Raw genomic sequence first — 25,156 nt, 5'->3', positions numbered from 1 at the left:
TTTTGTGTCACTACAGTCTCTCATATGTGTTTTTTCCCTCCTCCTAGATTAAAACCTACTTCCTTGTACGTCAGATTCATCACAGATAAATTTTCGTTTGCATTGAAAATGTATGTATAGAAGTGATTCAATACGGGCATGAATATGGGCAGGGGGAGCACCGTCGCACAGCAGAAATATCCGACACATGTCAACTGATATAAAGACCGATGCCCTATAGAACTGCTGAGGACTACGAGGTCTTTATGTGCTGTACGTTTTTTACTTTTTCCTCTCGCATTTTTTTTGGCAGGTGCAGGTATGATGAACCTCACCGGCGTATACTATGCTGGTCTGACGTAGATGGCTGAGATTCTTTATTACAAGATGGACGCACTTGGCAAAATAGCAGAAGATCAATCGGAATGTCATAATCAGAAGTATTTCTGTGCTACCCGCTGTGCTGCTCAGACTAGGGGGAAATCGTACGTAACTGGCCATTCTCATAGGCGATTGTAGTGGGGGTCATAAGGGTAGTTCGGCATAACTGTATCTTCCACTTACGGAGTAGATGGTTCAACTGAGGGGCGAATTCCTAGGGAAATTGGTCTAGTAGAAGTATGGATGTGCGGAACAGGTACCGTACATACATTGGTAAGGTACTTGGTAGATCCCACGTAAAGTATGCTTAATACCATACAGCGGTCGTCTCAGGTACTGTATGTATGTACAGACATAGGAAGTAAAACCTCACTCTTCCTAATTGCCATTTTTTCTTTTTCTTTCATCTTTTGTTTCTTTTTACCTTCGATTTTCCCCTTGGCTCTGGCGCCAAGGGATTAAATTCAAGAGAGGAAAGCTATAAGATCTGCAATAAAATAGGTACATAGTTACCCTACCCAAACGGTAACTACCACTCGTCCAGATCCTCTGTATATCTAATCAGCCAGAAGCATCAGTGCTACTAGTAGTAGAATTTATTCACTAAGAGTACGGTACTGGACTATTTTATAGCTATGCAATACAGTCAAAGTACTTTTTTATACATTGAGGTCATAAAAGCAAGGGGCAGGGAGCTAATGAAGAGACCAGAATGAAATTAATGCTAAAATTGAGTAATGGTTGATGCTGCGGTAGTATTACCATTCTCTTTATGGTTTTTACCGACATTTGTATCTATTATAATTATCTCATTTGGTTTCTGTAGTATTGTACTTAGCTAGTCCTTTTAATCTCCCCTTTTACTAATTGACCAAAACATAAGATATACTCTGAGTACGGATACTATAAATGAATATTACCGCTGTTACTGCTGTTACCTACGTGTCGATTCAGGTTTCGCTTTTACCGTAGTCGAGGTGATCGGCCAAGTGGACTGGAGCAACTTATCCCACCCATACTTTCACTAGGTGGGAGGGACTAATCTGGTGGGGAAAGAGAAGCACTTAGAAATATTTAGTTACGATGCATTCTCCGTATTGAATCTTGAGTCAGCATGCTGTACAAGGTCGTGTGTGTGTCACTGCGTACTGTCTTCGGTACAAGGTGTGAGAGGGTATAGTTAAGTTGTACTCCAGAGTGTATAGATCTATACGAGGGAATATCGGTGATGAGCATGCCGATGCCTCTTTCTGTTTCAAGCTATTCTCTTTTTAATCTTATTTGATTATTATTTTCTAATTATCGATGAAAGAAAAGATTTATACGGATTCGCCATCACCACATCTGTCATAATGATGCATAATGTAAACTTTTTGCCATCTGCTTTTTTTTTTTCGGGTTCGCCCCCCATAGGGATGTATCATGGATGTATGTACTATGACATTATTTCGCCTTTCCCATTTCCTTTTTTGATTTTCAATTTCTATTTTCTAGGAGGATTCGTTCTGCTTGAGAGTTCTGCAACGCATCCACACCCATGACGCAACCACGTGACAGATTTGGAGTCGTGACTTGGGCGCCTTTTCCTTGACGACTCTTGACCGTCGCCCGACAAGCCTTCCCCTCCGTAGGACTGCTTTGCCTACTGACTCTTTTTGTCTCTCTCTTCTTCATATTTTTTTTCTCTCTCTTCAGTTGTTGTGCTTTGCTTGCGTGTGTTTTATTCTCCTCGCTCTCTTTGGTCCCTCTCTCGCTTTTGGGACTGAGCAGTTTTTTGCCGTACTCGACTCCATCAAAACCCCAAGCAGAACCCACCTCTCCCTTCCACCCGGCAAAGGGTTGGTTTTCCTGTTGTCTGCCCGCCTTACACTCACTCTCCTCTCCCCAGACGGGTAGAAAGGGAAATTAAAAATACAAAAAGAAAAAGGGAATATAATTTTTTTTCTAGTTCCCTTACGAAATTTATTTTTAAAAGAAGGTTTTCAGGAACAAAAACTTCCGAGGGAGAGGGGAGACTAAAAAAGAAAAATAACTAAGAAATAATTTCCAGCCAGGGCAAAAAAGAAAAAAAAGGAAATAATATTTCCCATTATCATCAACTTTTATCGTCTACTCCATTTTCCTTCTTTGAACGCATCACAGATTCTGTCGCCGATTGTCACGACCTCAACGACATTGCATCCATGCTCTGAGGCTTGCTTGTTTCGTCTTGTCCACCCAACGTATGTTTAATCCGAACAGTGCTTCCTTACTTTGACTTACAACCCCCAATCCACTGGCACCCCTCCTACCTCCTCCCTCTTTCCCTCCCTCTCTCTTCCTTTCCCTTTTCTCACCTTCGGGCAAACACCCATCCCATCATCCACTCTATTCCTGTTGGACTTCCCACAATTTTCACCCTAATTTGGTGTATTCGTTCCACCCCCTTGGAAAAAAAAAAAAGAAAGAAAAAGAAAAAAGGAATTTCATACTTATCATTCGATTTGACATTTGGTTCTTATCTTCCACTATCTCCGTCTTTTTTTCTTTTTCTCGTTTTACTTTTTCTTTTCGCTTTTCTAGAATAAACTCTCTTCGATCCTCCTCCCCTCCTTCATTTCAAACACACTCAACTCGAAACCCCCATATACTCCCCCCACTTTCCCCTCCCCTCTGATTGTTGCAGAAGCAAAGTCAAAAGAGAAAGAGAGAAGGAGAGAACATCGTCCAGATCCATTTCATGCGTGGCAGAAAAGACCGTTGTTGACCCATCGTCTCGAAAAAGACAGAGCGATGATTAGCCTCAGGGTGGAACAGCACTCAGATTCTCCGAGATCCCGTCAAGACCATATTTCCCGTGGAAACGACGACACCAGAGCCTTCGACGGCAATGCCGATTGCCAGTGAGAGCAGCACGACCGTCAACCCCGTGACTACCACCATGACAACATTTTCCGCCCCAGTAACCGCACCTAGATCGATGCCCAACAATCAGTCTGCGTTGGCGGCATCCTTCACCAATTTCCTCACCGTTTCAATACACCAAATCTTATTTCTTCGTTCGGTCTATCCGCGAGCGACGTTTTTGCCCGTTCGGGCCTACAACTATCCGGTCCGACAGTCCCGTCACCCGAAAGTGTGTGATTATATCAATGACGCGTCAATTGCGGTCGGGACAGAGATCTTGAAGGGCACAATCACCGCAGTCAGTATCATCATTTCATCTCTCCGCACCAACCAACCCCTCGAACGATATGCTTTTGATCTGTCGGGTTTCCCCCGCGTCCCCGCTGGAGAGATCAATACCACCTTTGAAGATAGAAAGGAAGATTCATCCAAGCCAGGTGCCCCCTTATCGGATCGGGGTTCCGCTCCTCCGCCAGTCGACCTCGAGGCGCAGTTCCGTGCCTGTCTCGCCCGATTGGCCTCCGCTTGCGCCCGATTAACTCCGTTGCCCCGGGACGACGAATTCAGTTTCACAGTCTGCATCGAAGTTCGGGAAGATGCCTTGCCCCCTGCGGGTACTACAACAGAAGAACAAACTTGGATTGTGGCTGAACCGGGCAAGGTCCATCTCCGGTCGTGTACCGCACCGTATTCCGTTTCCAAACTTCGAAACGGCGAGCCACAACAGCCTCCCCCCAGAGTATCGAACGGTCGCGCCAAAACGGTGCCTGTACGACGTGTAGAAGCTGGTGAGCTTCGTCTGGAATTATGGGTGGAAGAGGCACGACAGAAATTTAATGAGCCGGTGGATTCAGAACATCCTCCATGAATCTGAAATCGATTTTCTATCCTCTTGCCTCTGTTCATCTAGTCATTTCATTTTCTTTTTCCTCAAACTTGTTTTTGCACCTTACCATCTTTCTCCCATTTATTTCACTCTTGTTTTAGCGTGACCAATGATCGAACATACATGATGGATGAGGGCATAGGAATTGTCGTCCGAGTGAGTGGCGCAAATATATAAAATGGGGGGCGGACGATTTTTGGGACTCGCATGGCATTACATAGATCTGGTTCATATCTTTCATTTGCTGTTTTCACTGCTCCGTCTTTTTTCTCCGTCACGTTCCTTCTCCATCTGTTCTTCACTACCATCTTCTATTCTTTTCTTCGCCTACCTTTCCTTCTATTTTGATCACCTTTTTTCTCCAGTATTTTCTCTTTGCTTCGTCGGACTGTTTCACTTCCATACCATTTCCTCTTGTATTTCTCTCGTCTCCTTTGTCGAACACTCTCCTACTACATGATCCTAGCAAATTCAAATATCTAGCAACTAGCTACCAGACCGGTCCCCAGTCTTGTCAGCACCGCCGTTAGTGAAGATCTTTCGAGTCCTGTCCTGTCCGTAATTGATAATATTATATCCCCTTGATTGTGGCAGTCTGTCATTTTTTTCTCTTTGCTGTTCCTGTCATCTGATATGCGTTTTACATCTCCGCTTGCTCTTTTGGTTTGCTGGTCCTGTCACATGGGGTCTTGGAAAAGTGTTTCTTTCTGCATGTAGCAGGTCTTGATGCTTGGATATGACTGATAATGAGATGCAGGCACTTAGAACTTCAGAGCAGGAAACCTTTACACGGAATCTCAAGGATGATTGTGGCTATTGAAATATGAAACTTGGGTGGAAAGGTACATTTAACCAACTTGCGTGAACGGGCTGTAAAAGGGTTCCCGCTTTTGGCCTTGTCACCCAGAGGAAGAATTCCTGAAACCGATCATCAAGCGAACGCTTACATATGTGAATGGTGATCCAGCCCCTGATCTATTGCTGTCGCTGGGGTGTGAATTGTTCGAGTTTTGTTCTGCTACCTGGTATATGCTGATTTCTATCTATTTACGTCGTTCATTACTGTGTGATGATTGATGGCAATGAAGTTATTGAATTAGACTACGTAGTTTCTTGCATCTATTTGGTCCATGTTTACTCCTGTATATATTGATCTCCAGCGTCTGATCTGGCCTATAGTAAGTAGGTTCAAGAAGGTTAAGAACGGCCCTAACGTAGACCAGCAAAGTCTAAATGTCTATCTAGAAGCCATAAAGATGCTAGCGTAGGTAATACTAGGTATAGCTTGTTGATACTATAAGCATAAATGAGACATTCTGAAACAATGAGGATCGCACTAAGAGCCACAAGTGGCTGACGGCCTGTGGCTATATGGGCCCAGTTTACTGTGATAATCGGGGTTCTATCCTCTTCAACCAGGAAAAGATACAATCAGTCGCCACATTTAGTTTCGGTTAACATTCTCTGATGATTTTGCCTCGGGCTTGAAATATCCCTGCTATCGCTAGGGTGTCACGACAACAATACGTTCTAGAAGCTCCAATTTAGCTATGGAGCAGAGATCAGAGGATGTTAGGCGCAAATGTATTTTACAATTCAGTACTGCTTGCTACACTTATTCCCCGGGAATAGCATACGTCGGACCAAGGTCGTATGGTTCCATGGGTTCAACTACATAGTACCCAGTTACTAAACATACTTCCATATCTGGTTAGTACTTCGCTAACCCAACAGTAGAGATTCGTCAGTAGGGATTTGTTTCCCCAGTGAAAATAATCAATTCTCAGATATATGTGACTGGCAATAATAACTGTTGGCAATGCCTTGCAGTCTTGGAGTTTACAAACATTGTCAGTTGCAGAGAGTGTCGCGCTAAATCAAATGGTAAAGATAAAGATGGTATAGCTGGGACATTTCTCAGAAGAGACAATACAATTGTCAAGAATAAGAATCAGGTCCTTGAGACTACAAGAGCGTGCCTCCCACGATTGTAATTACATTAAATTCATACTGTCGAAATTCCCAAGTTAATTTACAGGTTAATAGTCAAGGGCCAGGATTTTTACCTGAATGAAGGTTCATCTTAACTCAAATCAAGGCAGAGAATAACCTTCTGGCAGTAGAAGATTCTACGCATTTTCACCGCCAGTAGCCACATTTGCGCCACTGTCCATGGCCATAAACTAGGATGTATCTTGGAATTCCAAGTAGTGACTGCTGGTACTACTTGGCAGGTTATGGTAAGCTGGGAAGTCTCTGCATTGGAATGGAGGGTACTTCTATTCGTCTCACAGGTATATCAATCTTCAGAGCCCGCCGTCAATCCTCATCAAAACACCATAAGTCTATATCAATACTATTGAATTAGAATTACTCATCACAACTCTTAGCTGTTTAGCATGCCCTCAACCAAGATAGATATCCCAAATGGCCACAGCATGCCTAAGACGCACAACCTCAACGTTCACGAGCACCGCTACGATGCTAACTTTTACGACACCATGGCCACAATCATGTCGCTGCGACAGACATATATAAAAGACCGATTTATCTTCGTCAAGGGAGAGGACATGATCCCAATTCTCAAAGGCCTGGGAGCTAGGGACGCTGATTTCGAACGCTTAAAGTCAATTACCGACCAGACCAGACCTGACCCGACTCTTGAATATCGTGCTGCGTCTTTTGGTCGCTACTGTATTGATTTTGAGGCAAGAGACATTCGGCGGTTAGAACCACAGCCATACACGCTCACTGTTGAAGAGGACTGGAAGCGTCACGATTCTGCAGTTCGGAGGACCTTTGCCGAAACACCAGCTGATATGCAAGAGAATACAGTGGTACAAGCGTTGATGATCTTCAAGGCCCTAGTGTTCCAAAATGTACCTATAACTCCGCGTGATCGGCTGGACTACTCCTCGCAGAGCTGGGTCTGCATGATGTTCAATGGTCGAATAGTCACCGATATTTCGAAAGGAATCTTCGGTGAACCTGCTCTTGAAGGCGTTCACTCTGATGGATCGGATCACACGATGTCGGTTCTATTGAGATGTGAAAATATGAGGCCTGACAGTGCAGTCACCTTCCTGCATGACAATGAAGAGACAACGGGGGTGCCCGTCTCAAAAGTGGAACCAGCTTTGATCAAAGCACGAGTCCAGCATCGTCATTTTCTTGATACGCTGCTCTTCGTTGATCATGACTACAAGCATAGCGTAACATCACTGCACCCGCTGTGTCCATCATCAATTGCACTTCGTGACGTGCTAGTGGCGTTTACCCGCCGGCCAAAGATGGAGGGGCATATTTCAGGATACAGTGACTCGATGGCTCTGCACACCGAATCGCCAATGCAGATTCCCTTATGGCTTCCAGAACCTGTGACTTGATTCACACTTTGCAAGGATGATAGGAATGGGCGGGCAATCTGCAGTTATTCCATGTTTTCGAGTGTCTCCGTCCAATATTACTATAAAAGAATGCGATTTCACATTTTGATTGGTTATTTGCACTGCAAAGAGCGGCTCTAGATTCTTTTACTCATTCATATTCAGCCAATCGACTCTCAGTATGATAGTCCGGTAAGAAAACTCACTACAGTCCTTGGTTGACCCTCAACTACTTGCCTGGTTGGGATTTTAAGACCAGCGCACGTATATCAGCTGGGTGATAGAAGAAAGTGCTTTCTAAGACAAAAGACAAATACATGGGCGGAATACACTTTACTCTCCAGATGGACGATAGAGTTATAGTGTAGGGGAGGAGAGAGCGTTGAGTAAGCGGCATGAACATTCTTGTCCCGTTGACAGACGGAGGGAAGGAATCGGTAGATAACATAAACACAGTCATTGAGACTCAAAGAGTACTGAGTGTACTATGATTGAAGATTGATGTGAGCAGCTGCGCGATACCTTGAACCGGTCATGATTGCTAAAGCGACGGGCAGAGTTGCTCATTGGTGGAGGACATGTAGGTTATATCTTGATTAGAGGGGTATGTATACCTTCCGTCTCAGGGCACGCTATTCATTCTTTGGTTCCAGTAAGTGACTTGTACAAGATACCCAGAGTTTATCTGACAGGCCTCTTACACCCCCGTGACCTCAGACGTGACCAATACTCGGCATTCAGTCCCGTCCCTAGTCACGACAATAGTTCTCAGCTACTTTGTTTCTTCTAATCCTAATGGAATACAACTTCCAAGCATGGACCGGCTAAGAAGTTATACATCCAGTACGGCATCGGAAATACCGATGGACGCTAACGAAGCGCTTAACGACTTTTATCGTGACTACCCACACATCATCTTCATTAGATTGCAATGGCAGGACTACTCGGGGGTAATGCGTGCACTTGTTTTACCGATAGAGGAAGCATTCGTCATATTAGAGACGGAGAAGCAGCCATTCCATGTGCCTCCCCTCCTGTCTAACTGTTCCATCACAAACCAATATATCCCAGACGCAAGCGCCCGGCATATTCAATGGCTGGTCCCAGACTGGTCTTCTATCCGGCTAATAGCTGACCCCCAAAGCGCAATGGTGATGTGCGGAGTAGTGGGGACGACAATATCCAAGCCAGTGCCGAACAGAGACCTGTGTCCCCGGCGTGCGCTGGTGGACGTCGTGCGGCAGGCACAGGAATCGTGGAACCTGGAATTTCTCGTTGGATTCGAGGTGGAGTTCCAGGTGATGAAGGCCTCCTCCGCGACGGGGGAGTATGTCAAGCACAGTCAAGGCCCAGGGAATTTTTCCGTATCCGGCCTGCGGGATCCGTGCTACCGGTATGTGCAGCAGTGCGTTCAACAACTATTGGTCCTAGGGGTGCGCATCCATGGACTACATTCGGAAGGCAAACGAGGGCAGTATGAAATCGCTCTGAAACCCCTGCCGCCGTTGCAGGCTGTGGATCAACTACACTTTGTGCACGATTATCTCAAAGACACATTTGCCAAGCACGGCTATATGGCCACTATGGCACCGAAACCTCTAATATCAGATCCACACACCATTGGGCAACACATGCACCTCTCGTTGGAGTCTGCCGATGGCGACCATGAAACGTCCTTCCTAGCCGGCATCCTCAAGCGCCTACCTATGATCTGCGCCTTTAGTCTTCCCCATACGCTCTCTTACGAACGACGACTCCCGTTCTTGGCTGGGGAGACGGTATGCTGGGGAACTGAGGCGAGAATAGCACCTATCCGGAAGATCGAGGCTAGTCATTGGGAGATAAGATGCATCGACGCAACTGCCAACATGTACCTCACCCTAGCTGCTGTACTCGGCGCTGGCATACTCGGGTTGGCAGGCCAAGAGCCTCTCCTTTGGCCAGACTTGGGCGATTCTACAATTGAGCCCAATACCAGGGAAGAGCCGCTGCCCAGAACTCTGCAGGAATCTTTGGCCTGGTTGGCTACGAAGTCTGACGATTTCGCTACCATATTCGGCCTACCCTTGATACAACGTTACATAGAGCTGAAGCAGTATGAGATATCTCAAGCCGGAGGGATGGATCCTGTGAAGTTGAGAGAACTGTTTATTGAGCTATTCTAATTTTGCGTTGTAAGTGCGATTAGCCTGAAGCCGTGGAGAAAAGCGAGCTTGAATGAACGATCCAGTCAGCTACGTGCTGCTGTAAGCTGGTAAAGGCTACTCTCAGACATCAGCCCAGGGCTATCAACCAGGATTGTTTATGAAAAGTTGGGAAATTGTGTGAAGTCCAGAAGCCACTCAAACTTGGCTGCTCGAGCCGCCCATAGAATCGTATCTGCCAGTAAAAGCATACAGAGAGTACTCTGAGCACTGGGGAATTTTACTGAGGTTATCTTACCCTGACTACTGAGGACCTGCTTAGAGCTGCTCGGATCTGTCTGTAAAAAGCCAACAATGCTATTTGAGAATCTGATATGTGCATACTTTGTATATTACCATAAACCAAAAATACCCTTTCACCTTCCAGATGTTTATGTTGTCTTCATTCATTGACTATCTTTGTTTGTGTTAATCTTTGTCTTTATTGAGACTTTCAGTGTGCGGTATTGGAAAGGGAGAGTATGTAGCTGTTTCTACCCAATTAAACCAAAAACCAAAAGAAGATCAAAATGTAGATCAAGTTCTGACCAGACGTGAACGAAACTTTCAACCGAAATGTTCCATGCTCATGCCAAACTCAAACAAGGAAATAGCCAAAACGTAGATCTGCAATTCGAAGTGAGACGCAAATATGTCACCCTCCAGTACTCACTGCACAGTGTCATGTAGCCGAAGTTTGGATATCAAGTTACTAAATTTAGCGAGTTGAGTCGGAAGTAACAGATTAAATACTAAGCATGATATTCGGTATATCGCGCCCACTCAACAAGGTGCGGGGCCTTCCAATGAGTGCCAGCATTGGTCCTGAATGTGGGATTGGTTTGATTTTCTGAATGATAGATCTAAAGCATATTGTATGCATCAACCTAGGTATCGAAATAACGATTCCTCAGAAGTTGTACAATGGGCCATCCAGCCATAAGGGTAAGTTCGCGTTTTGACCAGGCATAGTACCAATACCGTAGTTGTCTAGTGCAGGAAACTGCGGCTGCAATGGTAGGTTGCCTGTAGCCTTGGCATTATCTGTATTCGTCGGTAAAGTAAATGGGTCTGGAAGGAAGTCTTGCTGTGGAGGTGGAACAAAGCCATTGAGGCCTTGAGGGGTATTGGGAGAGCCTTGGAGCATTGTTATAGCAGTATGTGGATTCAACTGAGGCTCGAATGCAGGTAGTGGACGTTGAAGGCCAGCATAACGCAACCCCGGCATGAGGATATCTGGTTCAAATGGAACGAACTGCGGGGGATTAGGGAGTGCTGCTCTCGGCACTTGCATTCTTGGATAGCCTAGCTGCGGTAGAATGTCTTGATTTTGGCCAGGCAAAGGCTCTTGTGTGTGCCGCCCCGGAGGCCAAGGTCCAGGTCGAGTACGTCGGAGTTTTGGCTTTGTATGAGTTTTGGTATCCTTCCTATCAGGATCCACTCGAAGATCTCTCTCCATCAAGTCGGGGTTATCCCTCAAGATCTTGTCAATGGCTGTCTTCTGGGCCTGCTCAACTTCAACCTCAAAGCGCTTCGGCTTACGATCATCGTGGGTATCACAGTAAGTGGGAGGCTTGCCAAAATGGTTGTACTGTTCACGTGAAATGTCCTTCTTGCATAGATAGCACATCACACACAAGCATTTGCTGCAGATCATTTTGTTACATCCCATATCTTTGATGATTTTAACATGGCATTTGGGACAGTTACGTATTAGGGCCTCGCTCATTGCCTCTTCAACTATGTGGCGTGCAGGAAGTCCCTTCTCTGCCCTTGCCTCATCGCAAGTCTTTGGTATGTGGCTTTTGTCTTTGCACAAACGGCAGCTAATCGTTTCACAAGAGGGATTGCAGCACCGAAATTCTCGGTCTTCTTCTACCGGGGGGCAGATTCCTTTGAAGTCACAGAACGGACAGCTTTCGAGTCCCTCTAAGCCGGCTTGCTCAACTTCGTCTTGCTGCTGAAGGTGGTCTAGCTTCCCCATCAACGAGGAGCCCAACGCGTTCTTCAAGTTCCCACGGGCAAACTTGGCATTACATTCACTCATGTCAAGGCACTGCAACTTGTATTTCATCATTCCAATCTGTGTCTCTGCGGTTTTTCGGATGCATCCGAAGCAGAAAAAGTGGACAGTTGCACCTTCACAAGGAATCGTTCTATTTGAGGGGACATCAGAATAGCAGCACTGGCACTCCACAAGGTTGCCTGATCGTAAGTGTTCCTCTTCATTGAGTTTGTCCGCCTCCTCCTCTTCTTTTCGCTTTCGGTGAGCAGCTTCGAGTTTTGTTAAAAGATCTTACGTCTTGACGTGATAGCAATAACACTTACCAACATCCTTCGCAATCCTCCTTTTCGCAGCATTTAGTTCCGATATCAAGTCTTGGTCCCACGTCTTACTTGACTTCACGAGTGGCCTTGGCCGCTTCAATCTGAGGTGTGATGATTGGGTCCCAGGATGAATATACTCCTTATAAAGTGCTATGTAAGCCGAATACAGCCCTTTCTTGCTGGAAACGAATTGTCGGATATGTGGAATAGAGATCCACAGAAATTCCTGTGCCAGTATGTCGCATCTGTAACAACGGTTAGCAAGCACACGCATACGTAGAGCTAAGACCAACTCACGCTTGTTTACGATATTCACCAGCATCATGAAGTGCCCTAGGTACCGTCCAATGGTTATCATCCTCCTCTTCTTCGGTCTTCCTTTTAAGCTTCTCCTGCTTTGGATAAGATGCATTCTCCAGAATCTCCTCGATAATTGTCTCTTTGACCAGGAACAATCCGAAATTGATAAAAGGTGTATCACCGCCGCTGGCCGTCATCGTATCCTTGTGTCGAGCTATTAACTCTTCTACATACTGGTGGCTAATGTCAGGAAATATCTCTAATATCTGGGGCAGCAATGCTGCATTAGCTGTCGGCGTGGGAGTAGGGTCATCCAAGACCGTCAGTGCGGGGTTTGTGATATGACGTGACGGTGTTGGAATATTATCAAGGCCTATGGGAAGAGACTCGTTAATCAAACCTGCAGTTTCGGCCGCACTGGGATTGTGGCTTCTCATTTTCTTTGCAGGCCTTGCAGCAGGCAGAGAAGGCTCATTCCACTGAAAGCCCAGATCATCGTCCTGCCCGTCGAGTCCCCAATGCATATGGTGGCTCTCACCCAGCAGTAGTCTCTCATCACCATAAGGAACTCTTAAGTCGTCAACATTCTGGTTCCACGGGTATCCAAATCCCATGGGATCCTCGTCCATGTTGGGCGTTTTGGAGCGGTTGAGGTGATTTTTACGATTGCGAGACTGCGCAGAGAATTTTTTTTAGAAAGGAACCGCATTATAGGGCCAGGGAAGAAAAATGATCAATAAGAGATAGGGAGCTCTGGTTGCAAGGAGGGATCGTTAATATGCGAAGAGACACCCGTCTCAGGCTATAACAGGGGATCATAGTGATAGAATCCCATTCAAGTACCAAGACCAAGTCATTATGACAAAAGCAAAGCACCACGGAAACAAGCGGTGTTTGCAAAGTTTACAAAAGTAAGAGAAATGTAAAAGTGAATTCTGATGGCCCAGGCCCATATAAAACTTCTCCCGCGCGGCATGAAAAGAAGTGGAAAACATCGCAAGGAGCAGTACGAAACGAAACATACTTCACCTCAGGTATGAAGCATCCATACATTGGAATCCTCTTTCTTTTCCGTTCCTTGAGTTAGTTCTTTCTCTTGAGATAAGCTTTTTGAGGCCTTTTTCCTAGCACCGATCTGTATACTCGGCAACAATACCCGTGGGGCTCGAAGAAGATCGCCGAAGTGGGAAAGGTGTAAATAGGGGAAGCTTAAACGGAATGTCACGGTGGGGCTCTCGAGAGTGGGCTCGCGGTTTACCCCAGAATTATGGGTTCATCATGGATTCTGGAGGCGAGAAAGTGGTATTTAAGCTGATCGTCATTCATATATGCAAAAGGATAGGTTCACGGCAACAGGGTGGGATCTGAATATGTCACCCCATCAAACAACAGCTGGTAGTTTACGTAGCTTTCCATCAGATGGTGGTGGGATCTTACGTGAAGCTTGCTGGCAGTAAAACCATACCGCCTGCTGGTTTGGATGCGGGTTAACTACTCTCCACAGAGATGACTAATATTCGCTGTGTCCCGTGAACCAGAAGGCCATAATTTACCGCTAAAGAACCTGGCTACTGTAGGGGTGGGCTGTACAGCTCGAGATATGGATCGATAAGATACCATCTAGCGTAAGGTATTGTAAGATTAAAAGAAGGCCAAAAAAGAACACCTCAGGTGCCTGTCGCATATGATACAGGCAATATAGCCGTTCAGAGGTTACAATTGGATCCCTTACGTTGTCTCCGCGCCTTCACTACGTCATGGTCTTCATCGTATAGCCTTTAGAGGCAGGTACATCCCCAGCTGAGTCAACTTTGTACCGCTTCGCATCGCTTGTCCTCGGCAGGACGTGACAAACAGAAACAATCCCCCGACCAAAGGGGTCTGGGTCTCTACTATAACTACCCCCAGTCCTTTTAGTTCAATGATATAGGCATATATCTGTCCTCAAGAGCTACCCTCAGTTTGGCACTCAACGGTTCCGTCCGAATACCACAACTAGTACCTATCGCCATAATCTTATCAAATCCCCCACCATAATACCAAATTCAGCTTTGTTTCACATTTAAAGCGCTTTTGGAGAGAAAGCGAACTAGTTACATTGTGTCCATTATGATTGCCGCTGACAACTCTTATCTTGATAACGCTGCCCTGCCATCAGGCGAATCCCCGGAGTTGATCTTGGTGCAGGCGACACCAGAGGAACGCACCGCAGCTATAAAGCTGAATAGTCCAGCTTGGAAGGGCCCCTTGGACCTTGATGCGTATATTGCACGAGAAAATCACTTAGCCCAGCAAGCATTGACCGAGGATGGCTTGACGAGTTGGTTGTTGGTCGTCCGAGGCCAACCAGAAGGGGAACGGGCAATCCTTAGCTCCTGCGAGACATACAAAAAGAAGGCAATTTTGGCACAAAACGGTAAAGTGGAACATGTATCCGCCCTCAGTATCGGCAGTGTTTTCTGTCGACCTGAGTTCAGAGGCAAGGGATATGCGAAAAGAATGATGCAGGAGTTGGTCAAGAAAATAGACGCGTGGCAAACGGAGCCCAAGGCCACCAACAGAATACCTTTCAGTGTGTTATACTCTGATATCGGAAAGAAGTTCTATGCTCAATTTGGGTGGATGCCCTATCCCTCTACACACTTCAGCCTTACCCCACTACCAAAGGATGAATATGATCGGGCCATCGTTCGAGGAAACCTTCCAAAGGCGAGGACCTTGGTTGCAGAAGATGTGCACCGTTTCATGTGCAACAATGACGTGGTTCAAAAGGAGCTAGATATCCTTCGCATCGCATCTCAGAAATCTGCGAGTGCCAAAGTAGCGGTCGTCCCGGACTTTGACCATTTTAAGTGGCACTGGGCAAGGGAGGAATATTACGCAAAGATTCTCTTCAAGGACAGAACACTGCCACTTATCAAGGGTGCCGGTGATGAACAGTCCAAAGTATACTGTGCGTGGAATAGAAACTTCGGTGAGACTCCAGAGGAAAACACTCTGTACATCCTGAGGTGGGTGTACGACGAGCCAACTTCACCAGAGGAAACAGAGAAAACCGCAAAAGCCATGGCCGCAATCATAAGACGCGCCCAACTAGAGGCGCATGCGTGGGGTATGGCGAAGGTCCAGTTCTGGAATCCAACCCCAGTGCTGGAGAGGGCTGTTTCCATTCTAGACCCTACGGCGCAGGTCGTCCATCGGGAACAGGACAGCGTAGCCTGTTTGAGGTGGAGTGGCGCCGAGCAAGGCAAGGAAGTTGAGTGGCTCTGGAATGAGAAGTACGCATGGTGCTGAATGTCGGTCATATCTGCGGTTCTCAGCGAGTAATGCATGACATTGATAGAGGGGATGACTATCTAGAGTAAACCGGCTCAATCATAGAGGCGACGCTCGAGCCCTCGCGGACTTGGCTTAGCGTTTCTGGCGTTTTTGGTTCTTGAATAGCTCGTGCCAATTTCTTGTCTTTTTGGCTGCTGTCGCAGCACTAGCATCCGTCGAGACATTTTTCTTTATCTTCTGTCGGTCAGTTCGATAAACAAAGCAGATCGTCGTGGGATCTGGATGCTTGTATGAGTTTTCCTGCGTATAATGTCAGATACCGTAACATCTAGTAATGAGAGATGATCACTGTGGCGAGTATCCAAGCTAGCAAGCGCTCCACTTACCGTCAATTTCGAGAAAGTAACATCGTTCCGCCAGGACTCAGGGAGGAGATCCTTCCAAGCATTCAGGAATTCACTTCTCCCGATGCCAGAAGCAGTGGTCGGCGCCATAGCCTCCAGGTAGGTCTCACCGACCCACTGCGTACAGCGTGCCTTATCGATACTGGTCCCTATATCCGAAACGTCAGTTCAAAATAACATCCAACAACCTATCCCCTCCAGTAACGTTAATAAGAAACTCACACTTCAAATCCTCGAACAACTGCCCATCCCCAGCCTCACAAACCCTTCTAACGATACTTTCAAACAACGTCCTCGGAAAAGGCTCCTCCATCCCCTCATCAAGCACCGATCTCCACAAATCCTGCACCAAGAATTGCCTACCCAGGTCAATCCCCTGCAACACCGCCCCCTCAACCACCCGTCTCCACACATCCAACTTGGCCCTCGCGACGGCCTCCGACACCAACCGGCAACATCATCCCCACTATCCCCGCGCCCAAGCACAAACGCACAAAGCTCAGTCCACCCCGCCTCACACTGCGCCCGCGACACAGGAACATCATCAAAGACCCTCCGAATCACGTCCCCCCGCTGCTCCACCTCCTGCTCTGCTCCCTCCACCTCATCATAAACAGGCAATATCCTCTCCAGAACAGGGACCGCCGAGAAACCATCCGGAGGTGTGTGCAGTTCAAGTGTAGACCCACATTTCGCGATAGCGGTCATCGTCTCGACGAGATTTAATTCGTCGTCATCGCCGCCGCCGACGATGTTAATGTCTCCTCTTTGGACACCGGAGTCGCTTGGCCGGATTATGTGGATCGAGTTTGAGGATTGGACTTGGCGAACGAGGTAGGTTTTCGTCGGCGTGCAGAGGTTCACATACTCGCGGTTTTCGGGGTCCGTGGTTGTCGTTGTGGGTTCTTGGGGGGTTGGAGATTTCAATTCGAGGCTGTATAAATTTCAGTTAGTTTCTTTGGAAGGGATTCGGGGATTGCGTAAGATTCGCGAGGGGGGTTATCAGCGTGTAGCGTACGTTGGAGCTTCTTTTGATGTGAGCAGATCGGCCAGTTCTGGTGGTAGCTCTAGTAGTTTGAATCCCTGCTGGGGGGATGTGTGGGTAAAAAGAATGCTGGAAGCGGCTTGTGTAGACATTGTGATGTCTTAATCTTGTTCGCCTTTGGAAGGCGCTCAAGTAGTGGCTCGGAAGGGATATATTGACGCTCAATGAGTATGCGATGTTGTTATACCTATCGAGGGAATAATTGAGGTGGACGGTACGTCTGGACGCGATTCAGACGCGTGCCGGCTACCGACGAGATGGACGCACAGACCACTGCTTAATGGATATATCAATCGACAACGTAAGATACATGAAACTTGATGAAATTCAAGCCCTAAAGGACGGTTAAATATCTAGGTAAAAAAGGCTGAGAATAAATGGTAGCATGTTTTGGGAAGATTGAGAAAGCCACACTGTGACAGAAACTAAAGTTAGGGATTAACAATGTGAAATAATTACGATACACTCGAAGACACCATATAATAATCTGATTGTCATAGTAGCTATAAAATATGGATAGCGAGGCCTTTTTAGTTATCTGCATGGGGTGGAATAGGATAATAGGATGAAAAAACAAATGCAGGACATAGCTGATGCTGAAGTATATGATTAGAGAGTATCATGGCCAAGATCAAAAAGAAAAAAAGAGAAGGGGAAGCCCCCGGCGAGGCTCGAACTCGCAACCTTAAGATCCCTTGGAAAGTAGACTATTGAGTTTTCATTAGTTTGGAGTCTCGACAATGAGTTTTGGGGGGAGTGTAAACATACAGTCTTACGCGCTACCATTGCGCTACGGGGGCAGATGTTGTTGTGGCGTTGATCAGAGAGCATATAGAGCACCCACTCACAAGCACAGTAAAAGTCGAAAAAAAGAGGGGTAGCCCCCGGCGAGGCTCGAACTCGCAACCTTAAGATCACTTTGGAAAGTAGACTGTCATTTTGTTAGTTATTGAGTTTTGAGGATAAGTTTCAGCAGTAAATACATACAGTCTTACGCGCTACCATTGCGCTACGGGGGCCGTTGTTGTGTTGATCTTGTAGCAAATATCTTATACAAATCATGGTTGATTCAAGGACATGCTGAGTGCTTATGCAGGTAGTCCAACAAGTAACTAAGAATCGTCCTTGTTGGCCAGCATCCCACGTTCGACTTACCTTAGAGATTCTACTGGATCTGACGTTGATAATTATGGGCAAATACAAAAATATGAGCTCACTATTCTTTAAAAATACATTGGCGGATATATAACAGTGCCAGATGGACAGGTACCTGAGACCCCTAGGAGTATCTACATTTCACTCCTAGATCCTATAATTATACCGATTTTGGCTATATAGCTCTTGAGTGGACTTCCTAGGCCGGAACGCAACACTTAACGGCGTGAAATACTAACCTAAGCCTCTTATATGCACAGACAACGAGATGGTAACATGGTCTTGGATCGTAATCATCAACTCTCCTTCATTCGATACATCTTGGTTAAAAGACAAAAAAAAGGCACTTTTGGCATCAACGGCCCCCGTAGCGCAATGGTAGCGCGTAAGACTGTATGTCCACACATCAATATTCCCATGTTCAAAAACCCATCAACTAACAAATCAACAGTCTACTTTCAAAGTGATCTTAAGGTTGCGAGTTCGAGCCTCGCCGGGGGCTATCCTCCTCTCTTTTTGATTTTCCAATATTTTTTACCATGTGAGTGATCTGACGGGCAACTCTTGATTTTGACATGTGCCCTATTACTGTCCAAATATCCATGCCTGGTGGGAACTTAATAGGCTTTGCTCTCTGGACTCAAGATTGGCTTGGATCAGTACAAATTACTCGAACTCTTGGTTATTTGAAGTGTAACATGATCCTGGACTAGTGGGTCACCAACTCCCCGACCATAATGTCCAAATGGACAAGGTCGGAAGCTTCAAACTAAGACGTCTCGATCTTCTGTACCAAGTCTAATAGGGTAGTGTGCCACGCGGTCAGCCTACGGGCCGGGGGGGGAGGGTCTGGGTCATGATAATGAACCACCATGGTATTTGATAGCGACGTGTAGGATGGCTCTTTTCCTAGTAGATGAGACATGTAAGATCATGCACACAGTTGCCAACCAGATCTGCAACAGGCTCCGGAGAATTAATAAAAAGCCTGAGGTCTGCTTTGTAACTATATGAATCTCGCCAAGTTGGATGCCCATGCTTCGTTCAAGACCGTTTGAGAATAGAATTGCTTAGGCATGTAATTTACTGATAGTCGAGTCATACGTTTTGCCCATGAGGCAAGTCGTTCATACCAATACATCGTCAAGACAGCGAAAAATAAACCAAGTGCTTCCCAATATCAGACCTACAGATCAACCAAACATCAGATGCATAAATCAAGCCTCAAACACTCCACGAGCCCATATACAAAAAGCTGCCAGTAATTGACGGCATATTCTAAAGAGAATGAGAAAGCCACACTGTGACCAGCACAGAGACTGGTGAGGCGCAATAGGCAGCAATGTTCTCCGTTTTTCACAGATTTTGAACCGATGCCTTTCGCTACCGAATACATGAAGAACTGTGATAATGAGCATCGCTACTCTCCCTGCTTTAATTGCTCATCATGCGCAGCACCGGCCTGTTCCTTAGCCGGTTTTACTGCAGACACCTCTTCGGCATCTTTCAAATTTTTGTTCTTCGGAGTTTCTGGAGCTTTCTGTTCTTCCCGTTCTGGGGCTTTCGAGGATTTGTCTGTTTTCGCTTCCTCAGCACTTTCAGCTTCCAGCTTCTTCGAATCGTCCGAGGCTTTCTGGTCTTTTCTCTCGGTTTCCATATCGTCGCGAACAAAAGCGTTATCGATTTCCGACTCTGCTTTAGTATCCCGGAACAGGGTATTGACACGCTCTGACCGCTCAGCTTGTTCCTTTTCTTCCTTTTCGCGAGCTTTGCGCTCTTGTTCCATTTCCTCCATGTGCCGAAGATCATCGACACTAGGTTCGTAAAGATGCCAGATAGTATAATGTGGGAGACCGACAACGGAGAATCCCATGCGTTTGGCCATCTGCTTATACTTAGCAAGAAAAATGATGAAGGGGGGGTTGTATGCAGATCTTACCTTGCCGAATGCCTCAGTCTCAGCATGCTTTTCGAAGCTGAATGCTGGGAAATGAACTCCAGCACGGAACACCTTTGCCTTTGCAAGGATACTAACACCACCAACGCCATCGAGCTCCATCTCCATATCAGGATCACCGTATGGGTCTCGAAGGTAGGCAAGGTGAGGCCGCCACGTCGCATACTCAGCATATCCTTCAACAATAACCGCATCCTCATCCAGTGTCTCTGCCAGGGCCAGTGCAGTTTCCGATTCCTGCCAGGAGTTTAAGTCATAGGGCTGTTCCCCGCCCAACCAGTCTGGGAGTGGCCGCCAGACATCTAATAGAAACTTTTATTAGATAAAACAACCAGAGGCCGTAGACTGCTTTACTCACTTGGTACGATGACATCTTTATCATGTCTCATTAGGTCTTCTATAATGGTGAATGGTGCCGTTTCTACATCGGCATCTCTCCAATAGACCCAGCTGTGAGTCGGTCGAAGCGTAGCACTTAACAGCCAATTTCTCGCCTGAGCCATCAACTTTCTCCGCCCAGCTTGTGCAGCGAACCCATGCCTACTCTCGACATCTTGTGTCACTTTCTGTCCGAAATCCTTATGGATGACTGAGATTTCACCAAACGGCATGTGCGGATCAGACTCGGCCTGAAGTTCCCCAAGCATGCTGGATAACATTTCTAGTGTATTATCCTTTGAATCCGAGACCAGAAAAGCTAAGTCGATTAAGTGGTGAGGGTAGGTGAGGTTTCGGAGATGCGAAAAGAACATCGGCAGGTGGGACGAGGCATCCCTAAGAGGTGTGCACATGAGCACACGCTCTTCTTTCTCCCATCCATCTGCGGTGCCCTGTACAGCTGAGAGATCGTAATATCGTACAGTTTGTATTTGCAAGTCTTCCGCAGAAGAAAGAAGTCCAAGGGATACTACTGGCAGAATTGTGGCTCTCCAAGAAGGGAAGATGAGGACGAGGAGTAACAAAGAGACGCCACCAATGAGGAACAGCCGTTGGATAAGTTGCCTTCGTCGTCGCAGAGCAGGTTGTGAACGCGGTTGGAAGCTGGCGATCGACGGAGCAGAGTCAGTAAGACATTGTTAATTGGTAGGAAACATTAAGCGATATTGTGTATCACCCATTCAGAAAGCGAATGAGTGGGATGCGATGGCGGCCGTTGCTTACCGGTGGGGAGAAATGGAAAATGTGCTGCCCTGCCCGCGAGGGTAGGCAGCGTAGCCGTTGGTGAAGGCGTGATGCCTGTTCATCTCTCCAAAGTCAGTCGCATCAGTAGCTTGAAAATCGGTCCCGAAGACAAAGGAACCCCTAGGTTCCTAGATCTAAAGGAAACCACTGGCTTGACTTCCTATTTCCCACCTAAGTCGATGCGACTGCGAGGCGGGAGGCGTAAGATTAACTGCACTACGGAGCGACAAAGGATCACAGATCCCTGGAGGAATTTAAAAGAAATAATGAAACAAGAAAGGGAAAATGGCGACAAAAGAAGGGAAGGGAGACAAAGACTCGAAAAGGTCTATGTAGCATTAACTAACGGACGCCCGTCCAGAGCGTCGGAACCAAGCGTTTAGGTGGTTTCAGTGCAGTAGCGCCTGGGCGGTGATTCGCCTCCACGTCCAGAGACCCTTGTCGAGTCCGACCTCTGCCCGTCATTACCGAATCCGGCGGTAGGCCAACTCGTGCCCGTTTGCAGACATGCAACCGTCTTCAATTCATATCAGTACGACAATTAGGATCAAAGTTCCCTGGCACGCCGATCCATAATTGGCAGCCTCGTCGTTCTTTTATATCTATACCACCGATGGTCTATTTACAGAAAACCGATCAAATCCCGATGCTCCCGATAACACTTGATAAGAAACGCATGAAAAAGAGCCCAACGCCGGAGAATGCTAACCATCGCTATCCAAGCCCAAAGAAATCGCATATAGTAACTCGCCCATCTTCAATTGATCCGTGATATCCTGGACTGGGGAGACCCCATACCCTTGACACCGATCTCAATTTGTCCCATCAGCTTCTTAAGCAATGCCTCCATTTTAGGCGGGTCTCGAAGCACCGGAATGACGGATCCGGCCTGGTAGTCGTTGTCCAAGATATAATATCGCTCCCTTCCCCATTGCTCCACAGTATCCCTCTGGAATGCGACTTTCGCGATTACCTTGGCTGGAACACTAGGGTTATTAATGGCACTTTTAGAGAACACCCGCAGGAATGGCCGGAGTCCAGACCGCGTCTGGTGTGCCATTCGAACCGACCGAGGTGCGTTCTCCGATAAATGGCTCTCTCCTGTCAATCCACCGGGATCCAGGGTAAATATGTTCAAGGGAATTTTGCCATTCTAAGAATTTAACCCTGGTTAACTGGGACCCTCAAGGCAATGGCGAGATGTTGCAGGTCAACTTACGAGTACCAGACTCCGACGCAAGGCGTACATGGCCGCGCTCATGATTAATTTGCTACTTCCAAAGCGTGCATTCCCTTCCTTCGAGGACAATTGCGTCCCCGGTTGTTGATTTCCAAAATCATGTTTGTCGAAATAATCCAAAGAGCCTTTCGACATGGATGAGCAACCAACATTGATCACCCTCACTCCGCCGTTTGGTGTTCCATCACCTGCTCGGAACGCCTCCAGCAACCCAATGGTCAAGAGGAACGGAGCAATACAGTTGGTCTGGTAGACGGGATCGAACCCATCTCGTGTTACTTGATCGGCGATGTAGGACGCAACGGCAGCGCAGTTAATCAGCAGCGTCACTGGAGGGATCTCTTTGTTTTGCACCCTTTCCACTGTGTTCTCTGTAAAACTGACGACCGAGTTGAAACTTGTCAAGTCCACTCTTGCTACTTCAATCGACCGGGGTCCGATCAACCGGATCTTGTCTCTCAGTTCTTTGACGCTATCAGAGCGGATATCCCGTGTCAGTAGTAGCAGATGCACAAAAGGCTGTGCTTTGGCAATGGCGATGGCTATTGAAGATCCAAGCGACCCATTTCCCCCAGTGATAATCGCTGTACCAGAAAGCGGAGTCGCCATGAGAGGATATTTCTTATTCCTGAATTTGTAAAATGGTTATTGTCCAAGAAAAAAGAATCAAAAATAAAAATAAAAGCAGCGAGCGGCGTAGTAAATATGTCAGCAGCGCATGCTTTGTAAATAATCTGAAACCCAGGTACGACCCACACACCCGACCGACAGCTGAAAGAGCAATCTGAACAAGAAAAGGAGAATGAGTTTTGAAAGGAAAAAAAAGAAAAAGACAGATTATATTGGAGATGATTGATAATTATACTAAAACTTGATTAGACCAAAACATTGCGTCCCAACAAGGTACCAGCCCCGGGGCCTGAAGCTCGCGTCAGTGAGAGTACAGCTTAGGGGCGAAGAAAAAGAGAAAGAAAAAAAAAAAAAACTGTTTCCAAGATCAGAGATTGATACGATGGAGTATTCCAAGAGTCAAAGCGATCTGACCCGTCATTCAGACCCTTCGAGGTAGTAGAGAAAGCCAACCGCGATGAAACTTCAAGTGGGGAGCGTTCGGAGGTCCACTTAGGAGCAGTAAAAAAAAGAACCAGAGAAAAAGCAAAAAGTGGGTAAGTGAAAAGGCAACGAGAAAGAGAGTCCGCAAAGCCAGGAGACAATAAGCGGTTGGGCGATATTCCTTGTTGGCGATTTTCGAGGCTGGACTGTTGACAAGTAAATCTTCGTACTGTATCCCAAAGACTTGGAAGATGGAACAGGTAAAGTAAGACGGGATCTGGATCGACTCATGCGGCTGATGGACCATTCAAATCTCTGGGAGACAGCGGATGAAAGTTTGTTCTCGACGGTGGTGGAGGCAAAAATGTCACTACGTAGTGACGGTGTACCTCAACGACGTGGTAAACCGTACGCCGTAAGACTTCTGTTGCACTGGTGTCTTGGTTTTAATTCCATTGACTCCCGTCTACGAGTCAGTCTTTCGTACGAGATGTCGCCATACACTCATTCCATTGAGTAACGTCACATCTCTCCTTTCCCTCCCCCTTTAATGCACTGCCCCCGTCTACCCCTTTAGTGAATTTTGTTCCTACTCCGTAAAAACTATCTCAGAGGTCCCACGAGGTCCCATCAACTACCGACCGAGTAGAGAGTATACAACACATCAACTCGGATCTATCTATAGAATCCCGCAAGTGGCGTTCCGTTACTACCGACGAACGAATGAACGCCTGTTCATCCTGCAGCCACAACAACCGCTCCTTAACCCTTGCCTAGTCCCAATCGTGTCTCATCCCGGCACCGAACCGTAGCATTCACGACCAAGCTAGAAGAAAGATTCCCCCCTAAGCTGCGTAGCGTCCCTACTAGCGATCTCCCCTACCCTTTTCAAGTAGTCTTTTGGCCAACAATATACCCGGATGACGCTGTCCACCTCTCCCATTGGACAGATCCATCTTAACCCTGAGGTTATTTCGACCTGAGGAACTTCACGCGATGGCTTAGTTCGGGGGCTAGAATTCTTTCCAAAAGTACTGTCAGACGACGATACCTTCACTAAACTCGTTCGGTGCGTGTTACTTGCCTAATGTGGCTGAGTTATTGGAAATAATAAAAAAGTGGTGTCATTTATGCAGTAAGAGAGGGGACATTCTGGTTCTGGGGCCGTGGGCTAGACTTGAGTCCTTGCTGTCGTGCTTGTCGTGTTCATTGGTGTGGTTTTGAACTCGTGTGTCATGGTCTTCGTATCGCAACACGTGTTTGCTTATACTGCGTTGTTGAGATATTATATGATCACCGCTAGTATCCTGTTGTGGGTTTCCTTTGCTGACATTGTGCTTGTGAATCGTAGTACTACGGGCAGGAAGCTAGCAGGGCTGACTTGTTTCTTTTCTTTTGCCTCTTTTCTTCCGGTTTCTGCAGGTCTGGATTCATGAGGTGGGCTGAGTGGGGAGCTGAAGAACGTGCAAGGGTGTACCATGCTCCGTCCAGGATACCGAACCCCAGTCGGTA

General features: G+C 46.7%; 7 protein-coding genes across 7 annotated transcripts; 4 read left to right on the top strand and 3 right to left on the bottom strand.

Annotated features, from left to right (window-relative positions):
* Positions 1–3,229: 3,229 nt before the first annotated feature.
* Positions 3,230–4,114, top strand: ANOM_003301 (putative mitotic spindle checkpoint protein (Mad2B); the record flags this gene model as incomplete). The annotated part of the gene is made up of 1 exon (XM_015548558.1): positions 3,230–4,114. One exon carries the CDS (start codon positions 3,230–3,232, stop codon positions 4,112–4,114), a length of 885 nt encoding a protein of 294 aa, XP_015409573.1.
* Positions 4,115–6,531: 2,417 nt separating this feature from the next.
* ANOM_003300 (2OG-Fe dioxygenase family protein) lies at positions 6,532–7,518 on the top strand (the record flags this gene model as incomplete). The annotated part of the gene is made up of 1 exon (XM_015548557.1): positions 6,532–7,518. The coding sequence occupies one exon, from the start codon at positions 6,532–6,534 to the stop codon at positions 7,516–7,518; it is 987 nt and encodes a 328-aa protein (XP_015409574.1).
* Positions 7,519–8,333: 815 nt separating this feature from the next.
* ANOM_003299 (glutamine synthetase) lies at positions 8,334–9,683 on the top strand (the record flags this gene model as incomplete). Its single annotated transcript, XM_015548556.1, has 1 exon — positions 8,334–9,683. The coding sequence occupies one exon, from the start codon at positions 8,334–8,336 to the stop codon at positions 9,681–9,683; it is 1,350 nt and encodes a 449-aa protein (XP_015409554.1).
* A 928-nt stretch (positions 9,684–10,611) lies between these two features.
* Positions 10,612–12,958, bottom strand: ANOM_003298 (E3 ubiquitin-protein ligase RNF216; the record flags this gene model as incomplete). Its single annotated transcript, XM_015548555.1, has 3 exons — positions 10,612–11,975; positions 12,030–12,274; positions 12,327–12,958. 3 exons carry the CDS (start codon positions 12,956–12,958, stop codon positions 10,612–10,614), a joined length of 2,241 nt encoding a protein of 746 aa, XP_015409555.1.
* A 1,480-nt stretch (positions 12,959–14,438) lies between these two features.
* Positions 14,439–15,623, top strand: ANOM_003297 (uncharacterized protein; the record flags this gene model as incomplete). Its single annotated transcript, XM_015548554.1, has 1 exon — positions 14,439–15,623. The coding sequence occupies one exon, from the start codon at positions 14,439–14,441 to the stop codon at positions 15,621–15,623; it is 1,185 nt and encodes a 394-aa protein (XP_015409566.1).
* Positions 15,624–15,740: 117 nt separating this feature from the next.
* ANOM_003296 (putative sister chromatid cohesion protein Dcc1) lies at positions 15,741–17,149 on the bottom strand (the record flags this gene model as incomplete). Its single annotated transcript, XM_015548553.1, has 5 exons — positions 15,741–15,908; positions 15,995–16,161; positions 16,235–16,371; positions 16,425–16,946; positions 17,031–17,149. 5 exons carry the CDS (start codon positions 17,147–17,149, stop codon positions 15,741–15,743), a joined length of 1,113 nt encoding a protein of 370 aa, XP_015409551.1.
* Positions 17,150–19,252: 2,103 nt separating this feature from the next.
* ANOM_003295 (uncharacterized protein) lies at positions 19,253–23,200 on the bottom strand (the record flags this gene model as incomplete). Its single annotated transcript, XM_015548552.1, has 7 exons — positions 19,253–20,097; positions 20,152–20,471; positions 20,528–21,210; positions 21,331–21,471; positions 21,820–21,868; positions 22,150–22,504; positions 22,571–23,200. The coding sequence occupies 7 exons, from the start codon at positions 23,198–23,200 to the stop codon at positions 19,633–19,635; spliced, it is 2,643 nt and encodes an 880-aa protein (XP_015409552.1). The 3' UTR covers positions 19,253–19,632.
* Positions 23,201–25,156: the final 1,956 nt, after the last annotated feature.

This window comes from Aspergillus nomiae (assembly GCF_001204775.2).
Source record: "Aspergillus nomiae NRRL 13137 chromosome Unknown contig00048, whole genome shotgun sequence".
In the NCBI taxonomy this organism is placed as follows: Eukaryota; Fungi; Ascomycota; class Eurotiomycetes; order Eurotiales; family Aspergillaceae; genus Aspergillus; species Aspergillus nomiae.
Note: the sequence above shows the minus strand (reverse complement) of the source record. Positions and strands in the feature narration are given on the sequence as shown.